The 26,177-nt window shown below is 31.5% G+C and overlaps 1 protein-coding gene across 1 annotated transcript; it reads right to left on the bottom strand.

Moving 5' to 3' along the window:
- Nucleotides 1-685: 685 nt before the first annotated feature.
- On the bottom strand, nt 686-25,397 carry LOC140177062 (disease resistance protein RGA2-like). Its single transcript, XM_072209465.1, has 2 exons — nt 24,485-25,397; nt 686-732 (listed from the first exon to the last, which is right to left on the bottom strand). Exons 1-2 carry the CDS (start codon nt 25,395-25,397, stop codon nt 686-688), a joined length of 960 nt encoding a protein of 319 aa, XP_072065566.1.
- Nucleotides 25,398-26,177: the final 780 nt, after the last annotated feature.

Genomic DNA, 26,177 nt, shown 5'->3' with positions numbered 1-26,177 from the left:
TCTTCTCCATATCCTTCAATTTCGCAGTAATTTCGATCACTTGAGTTCTCATACTAGAAAGGTCGGCCTCCTTCTTTTTCAAATCCTTAACCTCTTTCGCATAACTTTCTTTCATCACCTACAATTCTTTATCCTTTTCAGAGAACCTACCCTCCAAATCAGTTATAGTACTCTTTTTTAATGCCAATTACTCCTTTAACAAACTCGAATTCTCCTTTTGTCCAAAGAGCTTCTTATGCTTAATCTCCTGGCTACGACCCAGGCTAGCCAATCGCAACCCAACCACCTTACAAAAACAAAAACACAATCAAATAACATTATAAAACAAAAGAAATAAAACACAAAATCATACCTGCATATACTGGCCAAATTTTGATATCTCCAACCTCATTTGCCAATGATACATCTGCCGACGATTGACAAAGCTCATCAGCCACGGCCATAAAAGGGAAGTCTTTACCCCAAACTGACGACCCATCACTATGGTCGGCAGTATCATGAGATTTTTTCTGATAATCCATAAAATCATGTATTTTCTCAATGGGAACCTCTCCCTCATTTTCATCAGAGTCTTCAGATAGGTCCACAACATGAAATTTTTTTTTTCTTCAATATGACTTTCTTCCTTTTTGGGAGCCCCCTTATTTGGTTGAGGTTGATTCTTCCTTTTCAAGGTTTTTGCTTTTCATCCAGCTCTCAAAGTAGCAGCAGATACACCAGGATACTTCTCACCTGGCACAAAATCAAATTAAACAATTAGCAATATACAACAATAATGCCTACAAAGCTATATTTTGAAACCTTACCTAAATAATCTACCACAGCTTGCCTATTGTCATCCCATTGAAGTAAATAAAAAACTGAGATTAACTCTTTGTGGTTAACAACCTCCACTAAATACTAAATAATGCATTCATTTCTAGGACTAATTGTTTCAAAACTAAGAATCTTTTGAGACTCCGAACACTACCACAAGGGAAACCTTTCCCCTAAATTCTGATTTAAATAAAATAGAAAATCATTTTCAACACTTCTAACTTTTAAATACATTTTCTTAAAGTCCTTGAAGAAGGACTTATATAATTTAAAAATAGCAAACTCTGGAAACTATTTAAATTAATCCAACCATCTTTCCAAACATCTTTGGCTTGGAACATAGAGAAGAATAGCTCTAGTGAGGTTTTTTCTTCCAAATACTCCATCAAAACCTCAAAGCTTCGCAAAAAAGTCCACCTATTGGGATGGAGCTGAGAGGGGAATAGTTCAACTGCTTTAAAACTTGACAATGAAAATCTAAAAATGGAAGCTTCATTCTCAACTCCTCCACCCATTGGGATGGAGTTGAGAGGGACACAGTTCAACTACTTTAAAACTTGACAATGAAAATCTGAAAATGGAAGCTTCACTCTCAACTCCTCCAAAACACAGCTATGCATGTAAAAGAATTCAAAACCCTCTCCCCTGTGAAACATACGGTCCTCACTAGAATATGGTAACAACTCCAAACGCACTCCAAAACCTACTTTAACTATCTTCTTCACATCTATTTCTTTCACCTCTTCATCATTAGTAAACAGAAAAAATCACATTTTGACATCTTCACTAACCCAGTCATATGATCAGTCAAATTTATCCTTTTTCTCTTTCTCAAAACCCATTTTTAAAAACAAGAAAGAGAAAGATGAAGAAGGAAGAACACACACAGAGAGCAGAAAACATATATGTACCTTTTTTACTCATTTCCTTATTAGTAATCTTCTCAAGCGTCTCTTAACCAAAGTGAAGTTATGATTTGCAAAAAGCCATTTGGATTCCAACGTAGTTAATTAAACAAAATTATAATCGGTTGTATTCTATCAAACCGTTCCAACAATCAAATCAACAATACAAATGGATTTGAGACATGAAAACCTCTTTTAATGCCATCATTATCTTTCTCTCTCTTCATTTAAAACTATCACCTTTATCCAAACTATCATTTCAAACTATTTTTAATAAAGTATGTTGAATTGGGGGCTTCAAAAACTATCCTACTCGCCGAGTTATAGCAAATTAAAAGCTCAACCTACTTCATTAAAAATATCCTCAGGCCAAGTTTGGGGCCTGTGATATGGCTGTTACAATATGAAGTTATAACTTGGCATCGTACATTATAGTTCCGCTTAATAAATCATGATTCATCCAAACAGTACAGCTCAGAACAAAACACCTGGCCAAGTATCATAATGGCCGAATACAATATAACTGCTCTTCAATACAAATAATCATGACCGATGAAACCGTCAAACACCTCTCTCTACATAAAGAAGGTAAGGTATTTTTAAAAGACACACAAAAATTCACAATACTAACTTAAGTATCGGAGTACCTTTGCAGGTACACTCTCCCTTTTTGTTCTCTCTATAACGTGACACACTTCTGGATGAAAAGCTCGGACCTCTGAGCCTATAGCTCAGTGTGGAGGACAACAGTTCGGTATCAACTGTAAGGAACCGAGTTACATCCAGGTTACTCACCCAAGAACAAGACCAATCATTTGTCTTCCCTTTTAAGGAGAAAGAAAAAGCAAAGACCTTTGACTACAACTTCATCTGCCTTCAAGCACTTGAGCATGTTAGCTACTTGGAATCCCTTAAGATGATTCAACGGATATTTGTGTTAGTAATCTATGAAATTTAGGGAGAAGATTGATGACCCACGTCTTTAATTCAAAGTTTACATTGAACTCGGGATATCAAATTTGTAGAGGTTGAAAAGCTACATCAAATAGTTTCTTAAAAGTTTTTCTTTGGTTGGCTGCTATGTCAATATCTTCTGTATTACTAGTAGAAATATCAAATACTCGTAATTTCTTAAAAGTCTTTTTATTTTTGGATCAAATTGAACCAAGTTTAAATTAAATAAAGACCGTGACATTCAACTTGAGAATCATATGATTCATGCAACAAACAAAAATTAAAAAAAATCCTACTCAAGAAAAGAAATCAATGATTATAAAATATATTTAAGAACAAATGTCTTACTTAATTGCAAGAAACAACAAAACAAGTAAATTTATTCACAATATGCACAATAATCAACTACTAGCACTTATTTGGCAATGACATCAAAAAATTGATGTCTAAAAAATCGGCATGGAAAATAAAATAACAAGTTCTTTATTATTGTAGTAAAATTTTCAAATTGAAGTCCCTATCAAATTTGAAATTTAGAAACAATTGTCATGGATTCAAAATTAAATTAGGAATTTATTTCGAGTCGTCCTCCAAAAAAATCACATTATGGTTAGGGATGGAAATAGGTCAGACGATCTGTTAGGAGCTTGCAGTCTGGTCTGTATTTAGCATGGCTTGACCTGGCCTATTATAAAATAGGCACAGATTTAGGCTTTCATAAAAGCCTTAATATGTTAATAGATCAAACTCAGCCTCATTAATTAGTCTTATTGGTTTGTCAGGCCTGCTTGGCCTGTTAAAACATAATTAAATATATAAATTATTTTTTATTATTAACATAATTATAGATATTTTAAATTTATTATATTTTATTATAAATACTTTTGTATATTTTAAATATATTGAAAAAATTTTATAAATATAAATTAGACATATTACATATAAATATTTTTATTAAAAAATAATTTTTTAAAATAATATTTTTATTTTTATAAAAAAAATTATTAAGTCTTTTAACAGGTTACAGGTCAGGCCAGACTGAATAACAAACTAGGCTTAGTACTTTAAAAAAAATCTATAACAGACTGCAAGTTAGACCCAAGCTAATTAACTATATGATAGACCAGGCCTGTTAAAAACAAAACCTAGTCTGGCATGGTCTGTTTTTATCCCTAATTATGATCTAAAATAGATTTGGAAATAAATTTTCTCTATTTTTTTAATAATTGAAAGAATAAAATATAATCTCTCATAATTAATTTTATAAGTAAAACAAAAAAATATAAAAAATATTAAAAAGTTAGAAATCGTACGTTATTTTCTCAATTATTAATAAAACTTTAGAGAATCTATTTTTAAATAGACCCACAGTTGTAAGTGAGGAGCACTTGCCCCATTACACTGTGTTTGTTTCAAAAGAATATGGAGGGAAAGAAAATATAAGAAAAGAAAATTGGTGAAAAATCAAATTTTTCATTGTTTGGTTTACCAAAAAAAATGAAGAGAAAAAGAAAAAAGTAAGGTGGTGTCTACCAAAAACCAGCGAAGGAAGAAGAGAAAATAATGATATAATTATAGATTTACCCTCTCTTTGTTAGGATTTAGTTGAATTAGTCCCACATTGCTTAGGATAGCAAATGGAGTGGGTGGCCTAGGCTATAAATATGAGGCTAAGTTCTCCATTTGTTTTTGCACCAGTCAGAAACACTTTAAGCTTGTATCTAATTTTTCTTTCCTCTATACTCTTTGATTAGAGAGTGTTGTGAGGTGTAGTTAGATATTTGCTTTGAGAGAGAGTGTATTCTCTGGTTGTCATTTGACAACGACCGTGGTTTTTTCTCCTGTTTCTTGGAGTTTCCACGTTAAATTATTGTGTTGTGATTGTGTCTATTTTATTTCTCTGTCAAAGGTATTTTCTCAAGGGGTAATAGTGTCTTATTCCGAATAAGTGGTATCAGAGCTTCGGTTCGGTGGGATTTATTCTTAGTATGCTCTGTGGTTGCAGCCTAGTCTGACCTTCCACATCAGAAAAAAATTTTGTCCTGTGACTTGAGGTTGATCTTTAGTTGCTGTTGTTGTTGCTGGAAGGCAGTGTGACACTGTGAGAGTGCAGTTTGGAAAGGTTCTGGCTAAGGAAAGACTTGGTATTTAAGTGTGTCCATTGTGACCCACCTCTCTTTCCTGTGGATCCTTCCTAGTGCACAGTCTACAGTTGAGTTATACTATTTCAGTATACAGTTGCAACAATGTTAGGATATTCAAGTGCTGTGAAGCTTGAAATAGAGAAATTTGATGGAAGAATCAATTTTGGCTTGTGGCAAATACAAGTCAAGGATGTGTTGATACAATCAGGTTTGCACAAGGCGTTGAAGGAGAAGATCTCTGGTATGAAAGATGATGTTCTCTAGAAGACAAGAAGTATCCTCATGGTATTACCGCACTGCCATGGATAAGGATAAGTTGTGGCAATCGGGTCCACAATTGCACACGGGCATTGGTTGGCGTTGAGATGCAAGGTGTGTGGCGGAGTTAGGTCGATGGCTAAAGAACTTCTAGGAAAAGCCAATTTGGAAGTTGCACCATGAATTTTCAGCAAGGTTTCGATCTGTACCAAGGCGAAATGCTTGGAGTGGTCTAATTCCAAGTGAGTATACTTTCATGGTGGAGTATGATAGTTCTCTGAACTATGATTGTCGGTATAGACAATGGCAGCAAAGAATTGTCGGTGTTGACAATGGAAGCTGAAGATGTGCGACTATTTCAATCAAGGTGGAGATTGTTAGGATTTAGTTGAATTAGTCCCACATTGCTTAGGATAGCAAATGGAGTGGGTGTCCTAGGCTATAAATATGAGGCTAAGTTCTCCATTTGTTTTTGCACCAGTCAGAAACACTTTAAGCTTGTATCTAATTTTTCTTTCCTCTATACTCTTTTATTAGAGAGTGTTGTGAGGTGTAGTTAGATATTTGCTTTGAGAGAGTGTGGGTGTACTGGGGTGCCGGTGTTAGAGAGAAAGAAGTCTATGTGTTGTAAACAATTTTCACATAGTGATATTCTCTGGTTGTCATTTGACAACGACCGTGGTTTTTTCTCCTGTTTCTTGGAGTTTCCACGTTAAATTCTTGTGTTTTGATTGTGTCTATTTTATTTCTCTGTCAAAGGTATTTTCTCAAGGGGGAATAGTGTCTTATTCCCAACACTCTTTAATAAAAAAATCAAAATTTTTCATTTCATTTCCTTTCAAATTTGAAAATCATCTCTTATATTTTCCTAGTTTTATTGTCCCATCAAACTTCATATTTTCCTTATAATTAAAGAGATTAATGGTGTAACTTAAGAATAATTTTTATTGGTCTTTTATAAAATTATTTATTTGTATATATTTAAAAAATAATGATAATTTTTTGTTTACCATATTTAAAAGATAATAGAAGAGAATAATCTAAAAAAAATTGTTGTTATTAACAAAAATAATATGTTAAGATCTTAAAATTTAATTTGAATGATTTTTTTCTATTAAAAAAATAACTTGAATATATTAATAAATTATAATTTACATATAATATAAATAAGGGTATTAATGTAATTTTATACTATTATGATTTTTTTTCTTTTCACTTTTCTTTCAATCCAAAGTCCAAACAAAAGAAAATTTTCTCTCTATTTTCTTTTCATCCATTTTTTCTTAATCCAAATAACATACAAATAACTCTACTTTTCTTTCTATTTTCTTTCCTCTCATTTTCTTTCCTCTTATTATTTTTCTTTCCATTTTCCTTCCTAGATCCAAACAAAGCCTTAGAATTTTACAAAAAAAAAAAAAAAATAATAATAATAATAATAATAATAATAATAATAATAATAATAATAATGTATATATATGTCCTGGTATATGAATGTCTATATATGTCCTCATTATTATATTGTCTTTGGCCACATAATAAATTATAATGATTTTTTGAGGTTCATGTTAAAAAAATTGTTTCATTAAACTTAACCTACAGCAATATAATATTTATTTTATTAAATTTAATATAGCATCAAAATTATAAATAAATAACTAAATCAATAACTCAATAAAAAATAATAAATAGTGATAATGTACATTTTAAAACTAATTAATTAGTTACTTACCAATTTGAAGCTTTGTTTTTCTAAATATAAGTGAAATTATTAGTGTTTTGTACCCTTCAAAAATTAATTGAGATAAAAAAAATAATACCTATATATTAGTTATATTTTTATTTAAAGTTATATAGTATTTTCTTTTATCTTAATTGTTAAATGATTTTACTTATAATAATTATTTTGGCTAAAAAAGATTTTTTTTATGCCATAAATATTATAACGAATGGATATTCTAATTGAGTTGGTGGTAATCAATACATAAAAATTGTGATCAGTAGTAGAGTAATTATTAAAAACATAAAATTAAATTTTAATGTATTGATAATATAAATTTTTTTATATAATCATTTAATCATATTTATTTTTTTATAGTCATTTATGTAATAAATATAAAACAATAATTACTTTTTTTACATGACAATATATAATAAAATGGAGACATAAATTTTTTTTAAACTAACAAGGTACCAAAATTAAATAAAAAATATTTATTGATTTTGAAAATAAAGAAAGAAAAATTACTGTAAATTAAATTTTCTTTATTTTATATCATTATGCTTTTTAATACATAGCTTTAGTTCTTTTAGTATATATAATATAGATATCGATATCCAACGTAATAAAATTTATTTTGTTATAAAATAAAAGATATATAAAATAAAGATGTATAGATAGCACACTCTAGTATTAAAATAATTAGCCCAATAATAATTTATATATATATATAATATTATTATATATATATATATATATATATATATATATATATATATATATATATAAAGATAGAAAGAAGTATAAAAAGTAAATAGAGAGAGAATTGCATAAGTATATATACAAAGATAGAAAGGAATATAAAAAGTAAAAAGAGATAGAATAGCATTTGCTTTTGTTTTATTATTGTTTTTCACTTGTGTATAATACTCAGAGGCTTAAGCCTATTTATATATGTACATGAGTAGCTTTTCAAGATCATATTAAATAATAGTCATCATTGAGAAACTACACCTTATGGAAAATGGGCATCCACATAAGGTGTGATAGTATCCTTATCACAACACTCCCCCTTGGATGACCATTTAGGATTATTGCCTCGTTAAAACCTTACTAAAAAAAAATCTAGTGGGAAAAAACCTTAGTGAAGGAAAAAGAGTACAATATCCTTTAGTGATGTGGACTGCCTCATTAAAAACCTTGTCAAGAAAAACCCAATGGGAAAAAACCTGACCAAGGAAAAAAGAGTATAGTCTCCACCTCTTGCCGACATCATTTAATGTCTTGAAAATGGCGCATTCCAATCTCATGTACCAATCTTTCAAAGAAAGATTTTGGGAGTGACTTTGTAAATAAATCTGCCAGATTGTCACTTGAGCGGATCTGTTGGACATCAATTGTCCCTTGATTTTGAAGATCATGAGTGAAGAAGAATTTGGGAGAAATATGCTTTGTTCTATCACCTTTGATGTATCCACCCTTAAGTTGAGCAATGCATGCTGTATTATCTTCAAACAGGACAGTTGGAGCTATCTTATGATCAATCAGTCCACATGATAATAGAATATATTGAATCAGACTCCTCAGCCAAAAACACTCGCGACTAGCTTCATGAATTGCTAGTATTTCAGCATGATTAGAGGAGGTTGCTGCTATAGTCTGTTTTGTGGACCTCCATGATATAGTTGTACCCCCATATGTAAACAGGTATCCTGTTTGAGATCTCCCTTTATGTGGATCAGACAAGTATTCGGCATCTGCATAGCCAACTAGTTGTGACTTGGATCCATAGGGATAAAACAACACCATGTCAATCGTTCCATGAAGATATCGAAAGATCTGTTTGATTCCACTCCAATGTCTTCTGGTTGGAGAGGAACTATATCTTGCTAGTAAATTCACCGCGAATGATATGTCAGGTCGCGTATTATTAGCAAGATACATTAGCGCTCCAATGGCACTAAGATATGGTACTTTAGGACCAAGGATATCTTCATTCTCTTCTTTAGGATGAAATTGATCCTTTTTCACATCCAAAGATCTTACGATCATTGGGGTACTCAAAGGATGTGACTTATCCATATAAAATCTCTTCAATATCTTCTTTGTGTATGTCACTTGATGAATAAAGATCCCATTCTTTGTTTGCTCGATCTGCAGGCCGAGACAAAATTTAGTCTTTCCAAGATCTTTCATCTCAAACTCTTCTTTCAGAGTTTTTATAATCGTTGGAATCTCTTCAGGAGTTCCAATGATATTTAAATCATCAACGTACACAGCAATTATAATGAATCCAGATACAGATTTCTTAATAAAAACACATGGACAGATATCATCATTCTTGAATCCATTTTTGGCCAGATACTCAGTAAGACGATTATACCACATTCGTCCAGATTGCTTCAAACCATATAAAGATCTTTGCAATTTGACTGAGTATAACCCTTGCGAATATTCATTGGATGGTTTAGATATCTTTAGTCCTTCAGGGACTTTCATATAGATATCCCGATCTAATGAGCCGTATAAGTAGGCTGTTACCACATCCATTAAATGCATATGCAGTTTATGATATGCAGATAAACTGACCAAATAACGCAATGTTATCGCATCCACTACAGGGGAATACGTTTCTTCATAATCTATACCGGGCCTTTGTGAAAAACCTTTTTCCACAAGTCAGGCTTTGTAGCGCACAACTTCATTTTTCTCATTTCGTTTTCTCACAAATACCCACTTATATCCAACAGGTTTTACATCTTCAGGTGTACGGACTACAGGTCTAAAGACTTCACGTTTTGCAAGTGAGTCTAATTCAGCCTTCATGGCTTCTTTCCATTTTGGCCAATCATTCTTTTGTCGACAATCTTCGACTGATCTTGGCTCAAGATCCTTACTTTCATGCATGATATCTAATGCCACATTATATGCAAATATTTCATTGACAATTGTCTTATTTCGGTCCCATTTCTCTCCTGTAAAGACATAATTTATCGAGATCTCGTCATTTTCACAATTTTCAGGTACCTGAACGTCTTCTGGCGTTATATCAGAATTTTGGACAACTGCAGGTGTCTCTACTATGTCTTTTTCAACAGTTATATTATTTACCTCTTTTCTCTTTCGAAGATTTTTGTCTTTGGAACCGACAGACCTGCCACGCTTCTGGCGTGAATTTGCTTCAGTGGCTACTTGTCCTACTGGGACATCAATTCGAATTGGGGCATTTTCCACTTGTATATAAGATTTAGTTATCCTCTTTGTATCGAAAAATGCATCAGGCAAATCATTTGCTATTCTTTGCAAATGTATAATCTTTTGAACTTCCAGTTCACATTGCTTTGATCGAGGATCTAAATGCATCAATGATGATGCATTCCAGTTAAGCTATTTTTCAAGAAGCTTATTATCTCCCCCTAATGTTGGAAATTTTGATTCATCAAAATGACAATCCGCAAACCGGGCTTTAAATACATCTCCAGTTTGTATCTCAAGATACCTCACTATAGAGGGAGAATCATATCCAACATATATTCCTAATTTTCTTTGGGGTCCCATTTTGGTGCGATTAGGTGGTGCAATGGGAACATATATCGCACACCCAAATATTCTTAAATGGGAAACATTTGGCTGCTGGCCAAAAGCTAATTGCATAGGAGAGAATTGATGATAACTCGTTGGCCTCAAACGAATAAGTGCTGCGGCATGTAAAATAGCATGCCCCCAAACCGAGGTTGGGAGATTTGTTCTCATAAGCAAGGGTCTAACAATTAATTGGAGGCGCTTAAGAAGTGATTCTGCTAACCCATTTTGTGTGTGAACATAAGCTACTGGATGTTCAACACTTATTCCATTAGCCATACAATAAGCATCAAAAGCTTGGGAAGTAAATTCAACAGCATTATCAAGACGAATTGCTTTGATTGGATTTTCTGGAAATTGTGCTTTTAATCGAATAATTTGAGCCAATAATCTCGCAAATGCCAGGTTGCGAGAAGATAATAAGCACACATGTGACCATCTCGAAGATGCGTCTATTAGAACCATAAAATATCTAAAAGATCCACATGGTGGATGAATATGTCCACATATATCACCTTGAATCCTTTCTAGGAATTCAGGGGACTCAAATCTAATCTTTACTGGTGATGGCCTTAGAATTAACTTTCCCTAAGAACATGTAGCACAACAAAATTCACTAGTTTTAAGAATCTTCTAGTTCTTTAGTGAATGTCCATGAGAGTTTTCAATAATTCTCCTCATCATGATTGTTTCCGGATGACCCAATCGGTCGTGTCAAGTTATGAATTCATTTGAGCTAGTAAACTTCTGGTTTACAGTGGCATGTGATTCAATTGCACTAATCTTGGTATAATACAACCCAGATGAAAGTGAGGGTAATTTTTCTAATATAACTTTCTTATTTGAATCATGAGTTGTGATACATAAATACTCATTATTTCCCTCATTCATAGTCTCAATATGATATCCATTTCGGCGAATATCTTTAAAGCTCAACAAGTTTCTTCGAGACTTGGTAGACAACAGTGCATTATTTATTATAAATTTTGTTCCTCCAGGAAACAAAATTATAGCTCTTCCGGAGCCTTCTATCACATTGCCTGAGCCAATAATAGTATTAACATATTCCTCTTTGGGCACAAGATGGGTAAAATATATATATCACTTTTGAGAATAGTGTGTGAACTTGCACTATCCGCAAGGCATACATCTTCATTACATATCCTTGCCATTCTCTTCAAAAAACAAATAATAATAAAATGAGTAGTATGCACAGTTAAATTGATACTTGATCAGAATTATTCTTCTAAGAAACACTGTACATAAAATAATGTCATATACTAAAATTTTATTTCAAATTTTACACATTTAATAATTTCAAAATTCATAAACATTAATATTTCATTATTTATGTACATCACATTTGAAACTTAAATACATAGAAAATAAAACTTAACAATAAGTTCTTTACATTATTTATTTACATAGATACTTCACAATCCCACATATTAAACTATTCCATCATTGATCAAATGACCAATATTTCCTTCAGGATCCTCAAAGAAATCAGATACATCATAATGAGTGGTGGAGTTCTCAGCATCATTTGAAACAAAATTTGTTTCCTTTCCTTTATCATCTTTTTTCAAAGATGCTTGGTAAAGATCGACTAGGTGCCTTGGGGTACGACAGGTACGAGACCAATAGCCCTTTCCACCACAACGGAAACACTTATCCTCTGTTGATTTATTCTGCCCGATATTCCTTTCTTTATCCCACTTCTGGTGAGATCCTCTCTTTTGAACATAATTCTTTTTCCTTCCATAATTTTTCTTGTTATTAAAAGCTTGCCATTTACCACTTCTGGGGTAATGATTTGCCGCATTTACTTCAGGAAATAGGGCGGCACCAGCTGGGCGCGCTTCATGATTTTTTAGTAACAACTCATTGTTGCGTTCGGCAACAAGAAGACAAGAAATTAACTCAGAATATTTTTTAAACCCTTTCTCTCGATACTGCTGCTGCAGGAGCACATTCGAGGCATGGAAGGTTGAGAAAGTTTTCTCCAACTTATCATGATCATTTATTTTTTCTCCACACAATTTCATTCGTGAGGTGATTTGAAACATTGCAGAATTATATTCATTTATAGATTTAAAATCTTGTAAACGCAAATGCGTCCATTCATATCGGGCTTGAGGAAGTATCACCGTTTTCTGATGATTATACCTTTCTTCAAGGTCTTTCCAAAGATCTGCATGATCTTTTAATGTGAGATAGTCATTTTTCAATCCTTCGTCAAGATGACGACGGAGAAAAATCATGGCTTTGGCTTTATCCTTCTGGGATGCATTATTTTCAGCCTTAATGGTATCTCCAAGATCCATTGAATCAAGATGGATTTCAGCATCTAGTATCCATGATAAATAATTGTTTCCAGATATATCAAGAGCATTGAATTCAAGATGAGAGAGCTTCGACATAATGAAAATTTGTTACCTGAATCTTCCTAAAAATTTTATCAGAGTCTCGTGCTGATAACGTGTTGTAAAATAAAAGATATATAAAATAAAGATGTATAAATAGAAGACTCTAGTATTAAAATAATTAGCTCAATAATAATTTTTATATATATAATAATATTATATATATATATATATATATATATATATATATATATATATATATATATATATATATACAAAGATAGAAAGAAGTATAAAAAGTAAATAGAGAGAGAATTGCATAAGTATATATATAAAGATAGAAAGGAATATAAAAAGTAAAGAGAGATAGAATAGCATTTGCTTTTGTTTTATTATTGTTTTTCACTTGTGTATAATACTCAGAGGCTTAAGCCTATTTATATATGTACATGAGTAGCTTTTCAAGATCATATTAAATAATAGTCATCCTTGAGAAACTACACTTTATGAAAAATGGGCATCCACGTAAGGTGTGATAGTATCCTTATCACAACATATTTTAGTATATTTTTATTTTTACTACTAAAATTTTTTAAGTGTGTCGCCGATTATTGTTGACTATGGAATTGGGATTTTCATGATATGCAACAAAACTTAAAACAATTAATAAAGTGAAACAATAATTAAAGAAATTAAAAATGATAATTAAACTAAAAATAACAAACAATTAGTAGTTAAAAATGATCAAATTCAATTAATAAAAAAAATCTTTGTTGGAGTTCATTCTCAAAATTTTCTATTTTTATAGTGATGAAAATAAGTTTAGTCAAATCGAATTTTAACTTTAACGAGCTTAGTCTATGTTGTAGATAAATAGACCAAATTTAAATCTGTCACATTTCATAGACTTTTTTTTAGACTCGAACTTATTTTGTTTAAAACTTGACATTCTACAAACTTATTTAAAAAGTCTATTTCATAAATTATAACCGTAAATAACAAATTTTAAATTTTAAATTGACATTAAATACGTTTTAAAATTCATAATTTATAAAATATAATTCATTTATATATTAATCGTTACATATTATAATTATTTACAATTCATAAACTTTTTCTTTGAACATAAAAATTATAATTTTAACTAATTTTGACCATTGATTTTTTTTAGTTTTGATTTGCGTTTAATATAAGTAAATAGTTGAAAGTCTAAACTAAAATATTTTATTATAACAAAAAAAATATTTTGACGAGTCAATCCAATAAGTTTCATAAGTTTTTTTTTAAAACCTATGACTTGACATTTTTAACTAATAGACTTTACAAAAAATTCAAGTTTGGCCTGCTTAATTAATAAAATAAGTCGAGTCGAACCGAGTCTAAAACGAGCTAAGTACAATTCTCCATCGGATAGTCCGGCCTACTTTCACCCTTTCTTGTAAATAGGGATGGAAATGGGCCAAATCGAGCCAAGCTTTAGCTTTGATAAGCCTAGTCCATATTGTAAATAGATGACTCAAACTTTGGCCTGTTACTTCTTATAAGCAGTTTTTTTTTTTCAAGTTCGAGCCTAGCTTGTTTAAACCTTGATAAGCCTATGAGCTTATTTAAAAAGTATGTTTAGTGAATTATAACTCAAAACAATAAATTTCAAAATTTTTAAATTGACATTAGATACATTTTAAAATTTATTTGTAAAATATAATTCATTTATATATCAATTGTTAGTCACATATTATAATAATACTTAAAATCTATAAACTTTTTCTTTAGAAAAATGCTACAATCATAATTAATCTTAACAATTGATTTTTTTTAGTTTTTTTTTTGTGTTTAATATAAGTGAATAGTTGAAAGTCTAAATTAAAAATAATTTATTTTTACAAAATAGAAAAATAAACCGACTTAACGAGTTTTATAAATTTTTTTTTTAATTTATATCCTGACTTTTCTAACTAATAGACTTTACATAAACCTAAATTTGACATGTTTAATAAAATGAGCCAAACCAAATTTAAAACGAAGTGAAGTATAAACTCCTGTCGAATAGCGCGACCCACCTCCATTTCTAGTTGTGACTTGTGAGTAAACTCATATAATGTGACAAATAAGAAAATTGTCCTAATTGGTCAATAACGATAAAATTAATTAACCAAAGAAATTGGCAAGGAAATTATTAAGTCAACTATCAAATTATGGTCACTTATTATAACTATTATCTAAAACAACTTATAACTTCTATTCATGTGTGTCTTAAACTTATATATTATCCGAAATTGCGATTTATGAAAAAAGTGTTAGATGAATGATAAAGAAATAAAAGGATAAATAAAAAGATAATAATTTAATTGAATAAAAAAATATATTGAAATTGAAATAAAAATAAATAGGATAGATTGACATTGAGTACAAAAAGAATCACTTTATTTTTTATCTAATTTCTTGACGCAATAAAAAAGGAACTCCTCAACTTAATTTGTCCATAGTTTGAAAATTGAATCGAAAGAATTCTTCAACTTTTTATTAAATTTTCCGATACAACAAGAGAAGGACTCCTCAACTTCAATTGTCCACATCATGGTTTTATTGCGAAACCAAAAAAGAATTTTCAAACCTCTAAATCATTCTATATTGCCACTATTCTAGTTTATGAGGTATTTATAACTTCTTATTAGGTTAAAATATAGAAAACCCTAAACCCACAAACACAAGGCCCAATCTAATAATTAAATAAATAAAATCAAAATACATTAAATTAAAACATTCTAAATATGTAAACTAATATATTTTAAATAACACTTAAACTCTTCATATCACGAACATTTGAAGCACATATCATTCTCCTTCTCTTCAAAAAAGATTCGTCCTTGAAACTTGTAGGTAAAAAAATAGTATATGAAAAGAACAATAATTACAAGGAAGATAATTTTTTTGTATATTTTTCTTTTTTTTCTTTTTTTTTTGAACTGTATGCTTATTTTTTTATTTTTTTACTAAACAATAAAATTAACAATAATGAGACGCAAACAGAAAACAAGAACACAAGAACTTAAAAAAAGACACGACAGATACTAAACTTTTTTTTATGATAAAAGAAGAACAGATATAGATTAATAAGAATTAATCAAATACCTGAACTTTGATACTAAATGATAAAGAAATAAAAGGATAAACAAGAAAATAAGGATTCAAACTGAATAAAAAAAGATACATTGAAATTGAAATAGAAACAAATAGGATAGATTGAAATTGAGTACAAAGAGAATCACTCTACTTTCTACCCAATTTCTTGACGCAACAAGAAAGAGACTCCTCAACCTAACTTGCCAACGCCATAGTTAGAGAATTGAATCGAAGGGACTCCTCAACCTTCTACTCAATTCCCCGATGCAACAAGAGAAAGACTCCTCAACTTCAATTGTCCATATCGTGGTTTTATCGCGAAACCAAAAACAGGTTTTCAAACCTCTAAATCATTCTATACTGCCACTGTCCTAGTTTATAAGGTATTTATAACCTCTTATTAGGTTAAAATATAGAAAACTCTAAACCCACAAACATAAGGCCCAATCTAGTAATTAAATAAATAAAATCAAAATACATTAAATTAAAACATTCTAAATATGTAAACTAATATCTTCTAAATAACACTTGAACTCTTCATATCACAAATATTTGAAACACGTATCATTCCCAGCTCTTCAAAAAAGATTCATCCTCAAAACTTGTAGGTAGAAAAATAGTATATGAAAAGAACAATAATTACAAGAAAGATAATTTTTTATTTTTTTGTATATTTTTCTTTTTTCTTTTTTTTTTTGTACTGTATGCTTATTTTTTTATTTTTTTTAAACAATAAAATTAACAATATAAGATACAAACAGAAAACAAAAACACAAGAACTTAAAGAAAGACACTACAGACACTGGACTCTTTTTTTTATGATAAAAGAAGAACGAATATAGATTAATAAGAATTAATTCAATACTTGAGCTCTGATACCAAATGATATAGAAATAAAAGGATAAACAAGAAGATAAGGATTTAAACTGAATAAAAAAAAGATACATTGAAATTGAAATAGAAACAAATAAAATAGATTGAGAATCACTTTACTTTCTACCCAATTTCTTCACGCAACAAGAAAGGAACTCCTCAACCTAACTTGTCAACGCCATAGTTTGGGAATTGAATCGAAGAGACTCCTCAACCTTTTACTCAATTCCCCGATGCAACAAGAGAAGGATTCATCAACTTCAATTGTCTACATCATGGTTTCATTGCGAGACCAAAAAGAGGTTTTAAAACCTCTAAATCATTTTATACTACCACTACCCTAATTTATGAGGTATTTATAACCTCTTATTAGGTTAAAATATAGAAAACCCTAAACCCACAAACATAAGGCCCAATCTAATAATTAAATAAATAAAATCAAAATACATTAAATTAAAACATTCTAAATATGTAAAATAATATCTTTTAAATAACACTTGAACTCTTCATATCACGAACATTTGAAGCACATATCAATGAATTTTGTTAAAATATATTCTAATAAAAAGTTATTCAACAATATAACATTTACATGAATTTACACCGGTATTATTTGATTATATATAAAGGAATATTCCTAGTTAAATACTCCTTTTTAATGTCATTAATTATTAATTTTTTTTTATATTTTATTTTGTGCACATTTAAAATTGGACACTGAATTAATTGTTTCTGGACAGAGTAATATAATTACAATATTTCCATAATTAAAAGAGAAATTTATTGTATACATTTTTTTCACCCTATTAATTTTATATATAGAAGCACATATTTACAGGTTAATTCTTCCATAGATCTATGACAATCCATATTTTGTTGTAGCCTTTTTATGAGAAGATGCAGCATCTTTTTATGGTTATGCAAACTAATGCGGACCTCAAATTGACATATTAAAATCATGAGAAATGTTATTTGTTCACCAAAATTAATCACTAGTGTATTTGCGTATAAATAAATGTTTGGTTTAATTTATTTTTTATAGTGTATTTGTATTCCAGCATGTATTTTATACTGGTGACTAATTTTGATGGCTGATTTTGGTATACACGTAGCATAATCCTTCAAATATAAGTGACCAGATTTTTACTGCAATTGAAAACATGTTGCTACATTTGTATCAAAACAACTAAACAGAAAACATAACAAATTAATTTAAATGCCGAAGCAAGATCTTTTGTACTAGTTTTCACTAATTGAATAATATTTTACAAACATATTTTCCTAGTACACAAATCTCTTTCATTTTCATTCTCTAACAAAAAGAATGATACAAGAGTTTCTTCCAATACAAAGTTGGATGTAGCTATCTCATTTCTTGTTTACATTTTACGGCATAGGTTTCCTTTGTTAGCATGTACTGCCTTATTTTCCATTGTGTATCCATTTTGCCTCATTTCTTTCTTCTTCCAGGAATACCTGAACGATATCTTTCACCAACTTTTCTTTTCATCATGAAATCCTTGTTAAACTGAGATCTCAGCTGCTATATTTGATAGAAATTTAGAAAATAATGTGTTTATTCATATTGTCAGTCCTATTTTCTATGGATATACTTGGTACGTAACAAAAAAAAGAACACAAAAAATGAACAAATGAAAAAATAATTAAAAATCAGCCAATACAAATATCTTTTTTATTACTTGGAAATTTCAATTACCTTGATTGACATCAGGTTTCTTAATCACTTCCTTGATTGCAGTCGGAGTAGTAAATAGAAACAATCCATTTTGGCATTTGTATGGAGCTTGAACCTCCTCAAGAACATGCTTCAGTTGCATTCAATATGATGTGCCTTATTCGAGCTTTCATTTCCTCCTTGGTATGAGAAAGAGCAACACTAAAACTCATGGCGAATAATCAAAACAAAAGAATAATCAGTCTATAAAAAGCTAACATCCCAAAAATAATACTGTAATGTAAATTTCAAGTAGATCATCAAATTCAAGGTAGAAGGTGTCAGCAGGACAAGTATGAAAATTGAAAAACTCAAGTACTTATTAGTTCAGTGACCTTCTCCACCAAAGATGCCAAACAATGTGGATTTGATAACTTTTATGTCTTTGCACACAGCAAAAGAAAAACCTTGGCCACATTCACAGAAGCTATATCTTTGAATACAATGAAAACAGGACAATGAGAAAACTAGCATGTATATAAGGCATGTAGGACCCTAACAGCAATGAAGAGTAAGAACATACCGAAAATCTGTAATAATCCACTTTGATGCTCCATTGTCAAGAATTGAGAGTTCAGCTATGATGATCAAGTCCAGGGCTGAACTTCGAGCTTCAAGTTAATCTGGTTTAATATAATGATGGTCAGATGAAATCCAGGAGTACTGTAATGACAACAAAACTCATGCAATAAGTATAATGTCACCTTCGCTAACGATAACAAATAATATTACATTTCAACTACAAAGTCGGAATTATCATAATTCAGACACATACTCAGGCATTAAAAATTACAAATTAGAGAAGATGCATGAGGTGACCAGCGAGATCTCTATATGAACAATCCCACGACATACATGATACATGTAGCCGATCCACCTAATAAGATAAGGCTTTTAGGCATGCAAAACTAACAGACGAATCAATTGCTAATAATAATCCTGTTGACATGCAAAAGAAAATCTTGGTACAAAAACTGAATATATTTGTACAAGCGCACTAACCTTCCAAGAAAGGAAAAGAATTATCTGTTGAAGATGTTGGAACATCAAATCCATATCCTATCAACCTCAATATCACATACATGGGAAACATTGTACCAAATTTTTGGGTTATTCATATAGAGAGATCCTTTCTTCCTCATTGACGAAGAAAGTGCTTCCCCCAGATATCATCTTCTTTTATTCCTGTAGATTCCATCACATTTTACATTTCCTTACTTCAATGGTTCAAGATTTATCCAGAAGAAGAAAAGTTCTTCCTTCCTGCGGATTCAACAAATTTTCCTTCATTTGGCTGTGTTCACCTAGCAGAGGATTTTTTTTTTATTTTTTTATTTTTATGAAGAGCCAGATACAAAAGTAGGCGATTCCCTATTCTAAGAAATTTTATCCAGAATGCAACCAAGCATTGAATTGCTACCAGCCGTTTTTTTTTTCACTCATGCTAGCAGTCAGTCATAGATTCAGCAATGTCAAAGAAGAAATTCATATTGCCTCCAGGGTCTTTAGAAGGCTCAGTTCCTGTATGGGAAAGCAAAATTTTCATGCTTTACAAAGTGGGATAATAACTCACACTGCTGAAAAATACCCGAAAATAAATAAATACAATGCTGAGAGATTAGAAAATTAATTTACATCCAATTCAAGAAGCCTTTTACAGCAAGAATTAGTTTATTATTGAATATTTGCATTATCATGTCTACGAAGGCCTGCATTTTCTTGCAATCTTAGACTTTGCATTTAAAATAGAGACAAGTATAATTACAAGGAACAAGTAGGATGTATTTTAAAAAAAAAAATTCAAATAAACATCAACACAAAAAATTATACTTTTGTTATGTTGCTTTTGATTATTTGCTTCTTTTGCAGAAGCAGAAAATCATTTAATTGACATATTACTGAAGCTAGACTGCTAGAGAGACTCATTGACTTATCAAGGTGTTCCATATGCTGTTATACACCTGAATAAAGCAAGGTATGATTATATAATTAATACCAATATACAGAGGCAGAATTGCAAGCTTGCAACACCTGGACAATGTTTAGTCTTAATTCAGTTCACCTCAATACTCACATTGGCCCAGAGTACATAATGTGATATGCTAACGAAAAGGGAAAAATGGTACCCCAACAGAGAAAAAAAAAACTATAAATGGTAGTTCTATCAAATAGATGCTTAGCTGAATAGCTAAGAAAAAGAGGGAAGAAACTATTCAAAATACAGTTATAGTATTAAATGTAACTTGCAAGGGAAGCAAAAAGAATAGCTATAGTTGGATATGACAAAAGAAAAATTTTCTGTGTGGACATACATTGAAAATTTCTTGCCAAACATTAGAAGTGCAACAATTGGAAAATAAAACACAATTATCTGTCTGAAAATCTTTGGCAACAGAACAAGTAGCTCTTTTCAATTTTCATATTGAATTCGTGGATCGTTCATCTGGTACAGCTTACGCCTCAAAGGACTGTCTTTGATGTGGAGTTCTGTTATAGAGGAAGGCAGCTTTTCTTGTGTGATATTCTCCAGCTTCAAACAGTATTCAATAGTTAATTCTTTGAGGGAGGTGAGGTGTTGAAGTCCCCCACAGTCTAGCGTCTCCAGAGTCAGAAACTCCCCCAGATATAGAGACCAATGCGAAGCAGGAAGGCAACCCTCTCTTGGGAAGGACTTAACATCATCCCATGAATAAAGGATAAGACAAGCAAGGCCTTGACATTGCAAACCGTTTGATGTTATGTACCTTGCTAGCTTCTGGCAGTTTTTAATCCAAAGAGTTGTCAAGCTTGGCGGAAGGCCTCCCTCCGGAAAAGAATCAATTTCAGGGCAATTGCTTATAGTCAGACTCTAGGTGAGGCGCAGCCAAGACTAGAGTTGACAAGGATACAAAACTGGGACAGTATTTGATGTCTAAATAACGGAGACATGGAAGAGTATCTTCAACATCCATTGGCACCACAACACATTCAATGTTTTTACATGCATCGATTGTGAGTGTCCTCAGATTTGGAAGGGCCGCCAGTGGTAACGACGTGATTGAACCACATTTGTACAAATTTATCTCCGTTAGTGACTTGTGTTGCAGTTTCTCTAAGAATATTAATTTTGGACAATCCCAGATTTTCAGTTCTTGTAATGAAGTGAACAAATAATCCCGAGAGTGATATGTCTTAAGAACACTTCCTAATGACTAGGCATTGCAGATGAGTTGATTGGTTGTCGGCGAGCCACTCCAATATGGAGTTCACTAGCTGGGTTCCTTCAATTACTACCCAATGCAGCGGCTCCTCCATTCTGATATGATACACACTCTTTACATCTAATTGATGAAGCCTGGGGACTCTGGGCAGTGAACATGCAAGCTGTTCACATTCAACAATGGAAAGTTGTTCCAGAGCTAGAAGGTGATTAGGCAGATCTCCGGTTAACACGGAACACTCCCTTATTGAAAGCTTTTTAAGCTGAGGAAAAGCATCAAACTCATCAGAAAAAAGCCACTCCCGCCAACTAGGCAAACTCTCAAATGTCAAACTTTCAAGAGATTTGAAGGGTGTCTCTTGCTGAAATGATTTGTTATTCCTGTAAAACTCACAATCAATTCTTTCCAATCCATCTTGTTCTTGCTGAGTTTGGCCGGTGTATAGCTCGTCTGTCGATGAATGTCTTCAAGCTTCTTGTCGGGATGAGTTATACGTCGGCAAGGAGAGAACAAGGGGGTGGGTACCTGCAAAAGACACTCCGACGCTCAAGTTTTAAGAGGTATATAATAATTCTACGAATATAGAATGTAAGACATGAAATGAAAGTTATCATGTGTTATGTTGTGTTTATAATAATTCTATGAATATAGAATGTATTATTGAAATTAGATATAGAATGTTCTTTTTATAGGCATAAAATTGATGAATACAATTGATGTTATGACCGTTTGGTCATTAAGATAGAAATGATGGTCATTAAGTCGGTAATGAAGGTGTCAGTTACAAGCAAAAAAATGAATGATAGTTAACGCCGAGTTATAACTCATAATGCATAATAAAGACTGAGTTATAAGGTGACGGATCACAGCCCCCAAGCTTTATCCGCCGATCATATGATCCAGGCTAAGCTTAGAAAATAAAATGAGTTATAACTCGGTTAAAAGATGAGTGAATAATGATATGGTGAGCCCCCAAGCTTAGTCGGGTTATTATGTCGGCACTTATTCAAAAAATAATTGAGTGATACGAGTCGTTCAATCAAGATAGTTGTGTGGGGGATACTTTTCCGCTTAAGAACAATTTTAGCATTTGATTGTATATGAACTGAAAAGTTCAGAGATAGATATCCATTGATGGAATCGATTGTATGATCCGAGGATATAATGGTTAATTGTCTTGGGAATTTTTCCAGCCCACAACAACTTATTGATAAATTTCTCGCTCAAAGCAATTAGTTATTGAATATTTACAATTTATAGTGAAGGTTTGACATGAATAAGATAAATTGAGAAAATGAATAGGTATAAACTCACAACATATATTGAATAATATATATTATAAAAGTAAAATAGTTCAAAGTAAAAAAAAAAATATACCTTGAAAGTTGATAATTGTAGAGAAGAAGGCGACATATATGAATGTCATACATGCCAAATGTGAATATCTGAATTTTGTTTTGTAGGACATGCTTTAATTTGATAATAAAGCAATAAGATAATAGTTATTGAATTATACATTTAGTATAATGTTTCTAGTAGTTACAGTATGACGAGGGATATTCTTCGTGCAATAATAATAAATTGCCTGTTTAATTTTCTACATTAAATAAATAGTAACATAAAATTTAATAGCATAAAGTGAATAGTGTAACAGTTATATACAATTGATATATAATTAATTTTTTGATAGAATCCAATTTTAAGATTTAAACTCATCATTATTGTCATTTAATTGTATAAATGAAATTATTAAGCAATAGAATATAATACATAATGAAATAAAAATGTAATTGACATGGTTATTATATGTCATTATTGTATAGAACATATATTGAGGTTTGAATATAACTAATAAATCAGTAAGTATTAGTTACTCAAAATATAAATGTAAAAGTATGTTGAATAAAATATATAATTTTACTTGTGTAAATAGAAAACTTTAAAAAAAATAAGCAAATTTGATAAGTGAATTTGTGCTCGGATTGATTGAAAACCGAGTTTTTTTTTTGGATTGATTGAAAGCCGAGTTTATTCTCGGATTGGTTCATTAATCAATTATGAGATGTGGAATATTATGATACGTAAAAATGAAGCAATTTGAATGTATAAAGTATATACTTTATAAAAAGTTGCGATAGATTAAAATTTGATAAGAGGTATTAAAAATCTTAAACAAGATTGTTGAGATTGGTTCAAAAATTTGAATGTAAATCAAGTTTTATGAATCTAACGGGAGTGGGAATGATTTTACTCGTCCCCACAGACGGCGCCAATTGTTCTTGCTGAGTTTGGCCGGTGTATAGCTCGTCTGTCGATGAATGTCTTCAAGCTTCTCGTCGGGATGAGTTATACGTCGGCAAGGAGAGAACAAGGGGGTGGGTACCTGCAAAAGACACTCCGACGCTCAAGTCAGTAAGTGTTTAAGAGGTATATAATAATTCTACGAATATAGAATGTAAGACATGAAATGAAAGTTATCATGTGTTATGTTGTGTTTATAATAATTCTATGAATATAGAATGTATTATTGAAATTAGATATAGAATGTTCTTTTTATAGGCATAAAATTGATGAATACAATTGATGTTATGACCGTTTGGTCATTAAGATAGAAATGATGGTCATTAAGTCGGTAATGAAGGTGTCAGTTACAAGCAAAAGAATGAATGATAGGTAACGCCGAGTTATAACTCATAATGCATAATAAAGACTGAGTTATAAGGTGACGGATCACATCTAATTCAGAAATCTCCAGATGCTTCAGAGAGGATAGTTGTCCCAATGAAGGAAGCTGACGACAATTTGTACAACGACTCAGACTCAGTTTAGTCATATTTCCATAAGAAAAACAGCCAAGGCTTAACCAATCTGGAAATGTTTCACCTCTATAACCCACAATTGATAGCTCATTCAAGTCTCCATGTGGTTGTAATTTGTTGAATATATCTCTTGAAGTTTGAAAATCAACAATATCACTCCCTGGAAGCCATTTAAATGTTAAAATGTTGATGTGCTTCTTATTACCCATCTTTGCCTCCAATGCTTCAGAACTGTTGTTGATATTCTCTAACTTGGCAATGCAAAGCGACCCTTGAAGGCTGTCTAGTGTTCCCAATTCTCTGATCCCATTCTCTTCATGCTTGCCAACAATATAATGATTTAGGAAGTTCAGATTTTTTAATTTGCTGAATCCTTTCGGCATCTCTTTCAAACAAGAAGCTCCTTCAATGTCAAGGTGGCGCAGGTTAACAAGATCATGCATGCGGCTAGGAAGCATCTTTAGCTTAATACAATTCCTCAACTTCAACGTTTGTAGATTGTATAATTTACACAATGATTCCGGCAAAGTTACAACAAGGGTAAACGAGAGATCCAAATAATGCAGATGGAACAATTCACCTATTGAATCAGACAATGATTTAAGAGTAAAACATTTAAATGACAACACTCTTAAAAACCTCAAATGTAGCAGAAAATGCCCAGAATCGCATTTTATCCTTGTTAATGGATAATCCACAAACAAGCAAATAGATAGAAATGATCTCATATGTGTTGCTCCATTGCCAACTTCTGGAAGTTTTGAGATTGGATGCCAAGGTTTTGCAATATATGACAAGTGACGAGTTTTGATGCTGATCTCGGGTGCATTGCCATGGTTTTTGGCACTGAAATAGAATTCTCCAGCAAAAACTGTTGCTAGATCATGTATAAGATCGTGCATTACAAATAAGCTACCATTAGTATTAGAAGGTTGAAAAAATGATCTTGCAACTAATTCATTAAAATATGCACAACCAATTTTTTCTAAAGTGCTTTTTCCTATTGGTTGTAAAAGGCCTTCAGCCATCCATAGCAAAATTAATTCGTCTTTGTCAAAAAGATAATCTTCTGGAAACAATGAACAACACACAAAACACCGCTTTAAATGTGAAGGGAGATAGTGATAACTAACTCTTAATGTAGGAACAATTTTGCTGTCATCTTCTGAAAGTTCCCAAATTTCACTTTCCAATACATTCTTCCAATCCTCTTCATGATACTTACTGCGTAATAAACCCCCAAGTGTCTTCACAGTCAAAGGTAACCCCTTACACTTCTTGACAATTTTCCTGTTGAGTCTAGTTTGATTTTGGGTTAAGTTATGATGACAAACATTGTTTTGGGTTGAAAGCCCAATATTATTTAAAGTGTGCTTTATTGTGGCAGGCCCATATGACCAAGTCCACATTACTTCAATCCAACACCAGCTAGTGCTTCAGCATTGTAAAAGAGCCAAAGCTAAAAGTAAAAGAAAAAAGGCCAGCTGTCTACATCATGAGCAAAGCAGGACAGCTGTGGCTTTAGGAAAAGAACAACACAAGGACAGTGCCACTACACAAAGGACATCAGCAAATCAAAATGCAGAAGATCATTAGCAAGTTTGGAAGAGCAAAACAAAATCGCAGAGCTATGGACAGCAGTTGGAATGGCTCAAAAATGGAAGTGCTTTGCATGCCAAGGA

Source organism: Arachis hypogaea, chromosome 2 (assembly GCF_003086295.3).
Source record: "Arachis hypogaea cultivar Tifrunner chromosome 2, arahy.Tifrunner.gnm2.J5K5, whole genome shotgun sequence".
Taxonomy (NCBI): Eukaryota; Viridiplantae; Streptophyta; class Magnoliopsida; order Fabales; family Fabaceae; genus Arachis; species Arachis hypogaea.
This window is presented reverse-complemented; position numbering and strand designations above follow the sequence as displayed.

What these genes read in the sequence shown, in the direction of transcription:
- LOC140177062 (XM_072209465.1), bottom strand. Translation starts at nt 25,397, where the DNA reads ATGCACGATCTTATACATGATCTAGCAACAGTTTTTGCTGGAGAATTC. An exon ending in TAAACTGAGTCTGAGTCGTT is followed by an intron (nt 733 to 24,484) that starts GTACAAATTGTC and finishes ATTTTGTGCCAG; the next exon opens with GTGAGAAGTATCCTGGTGTA.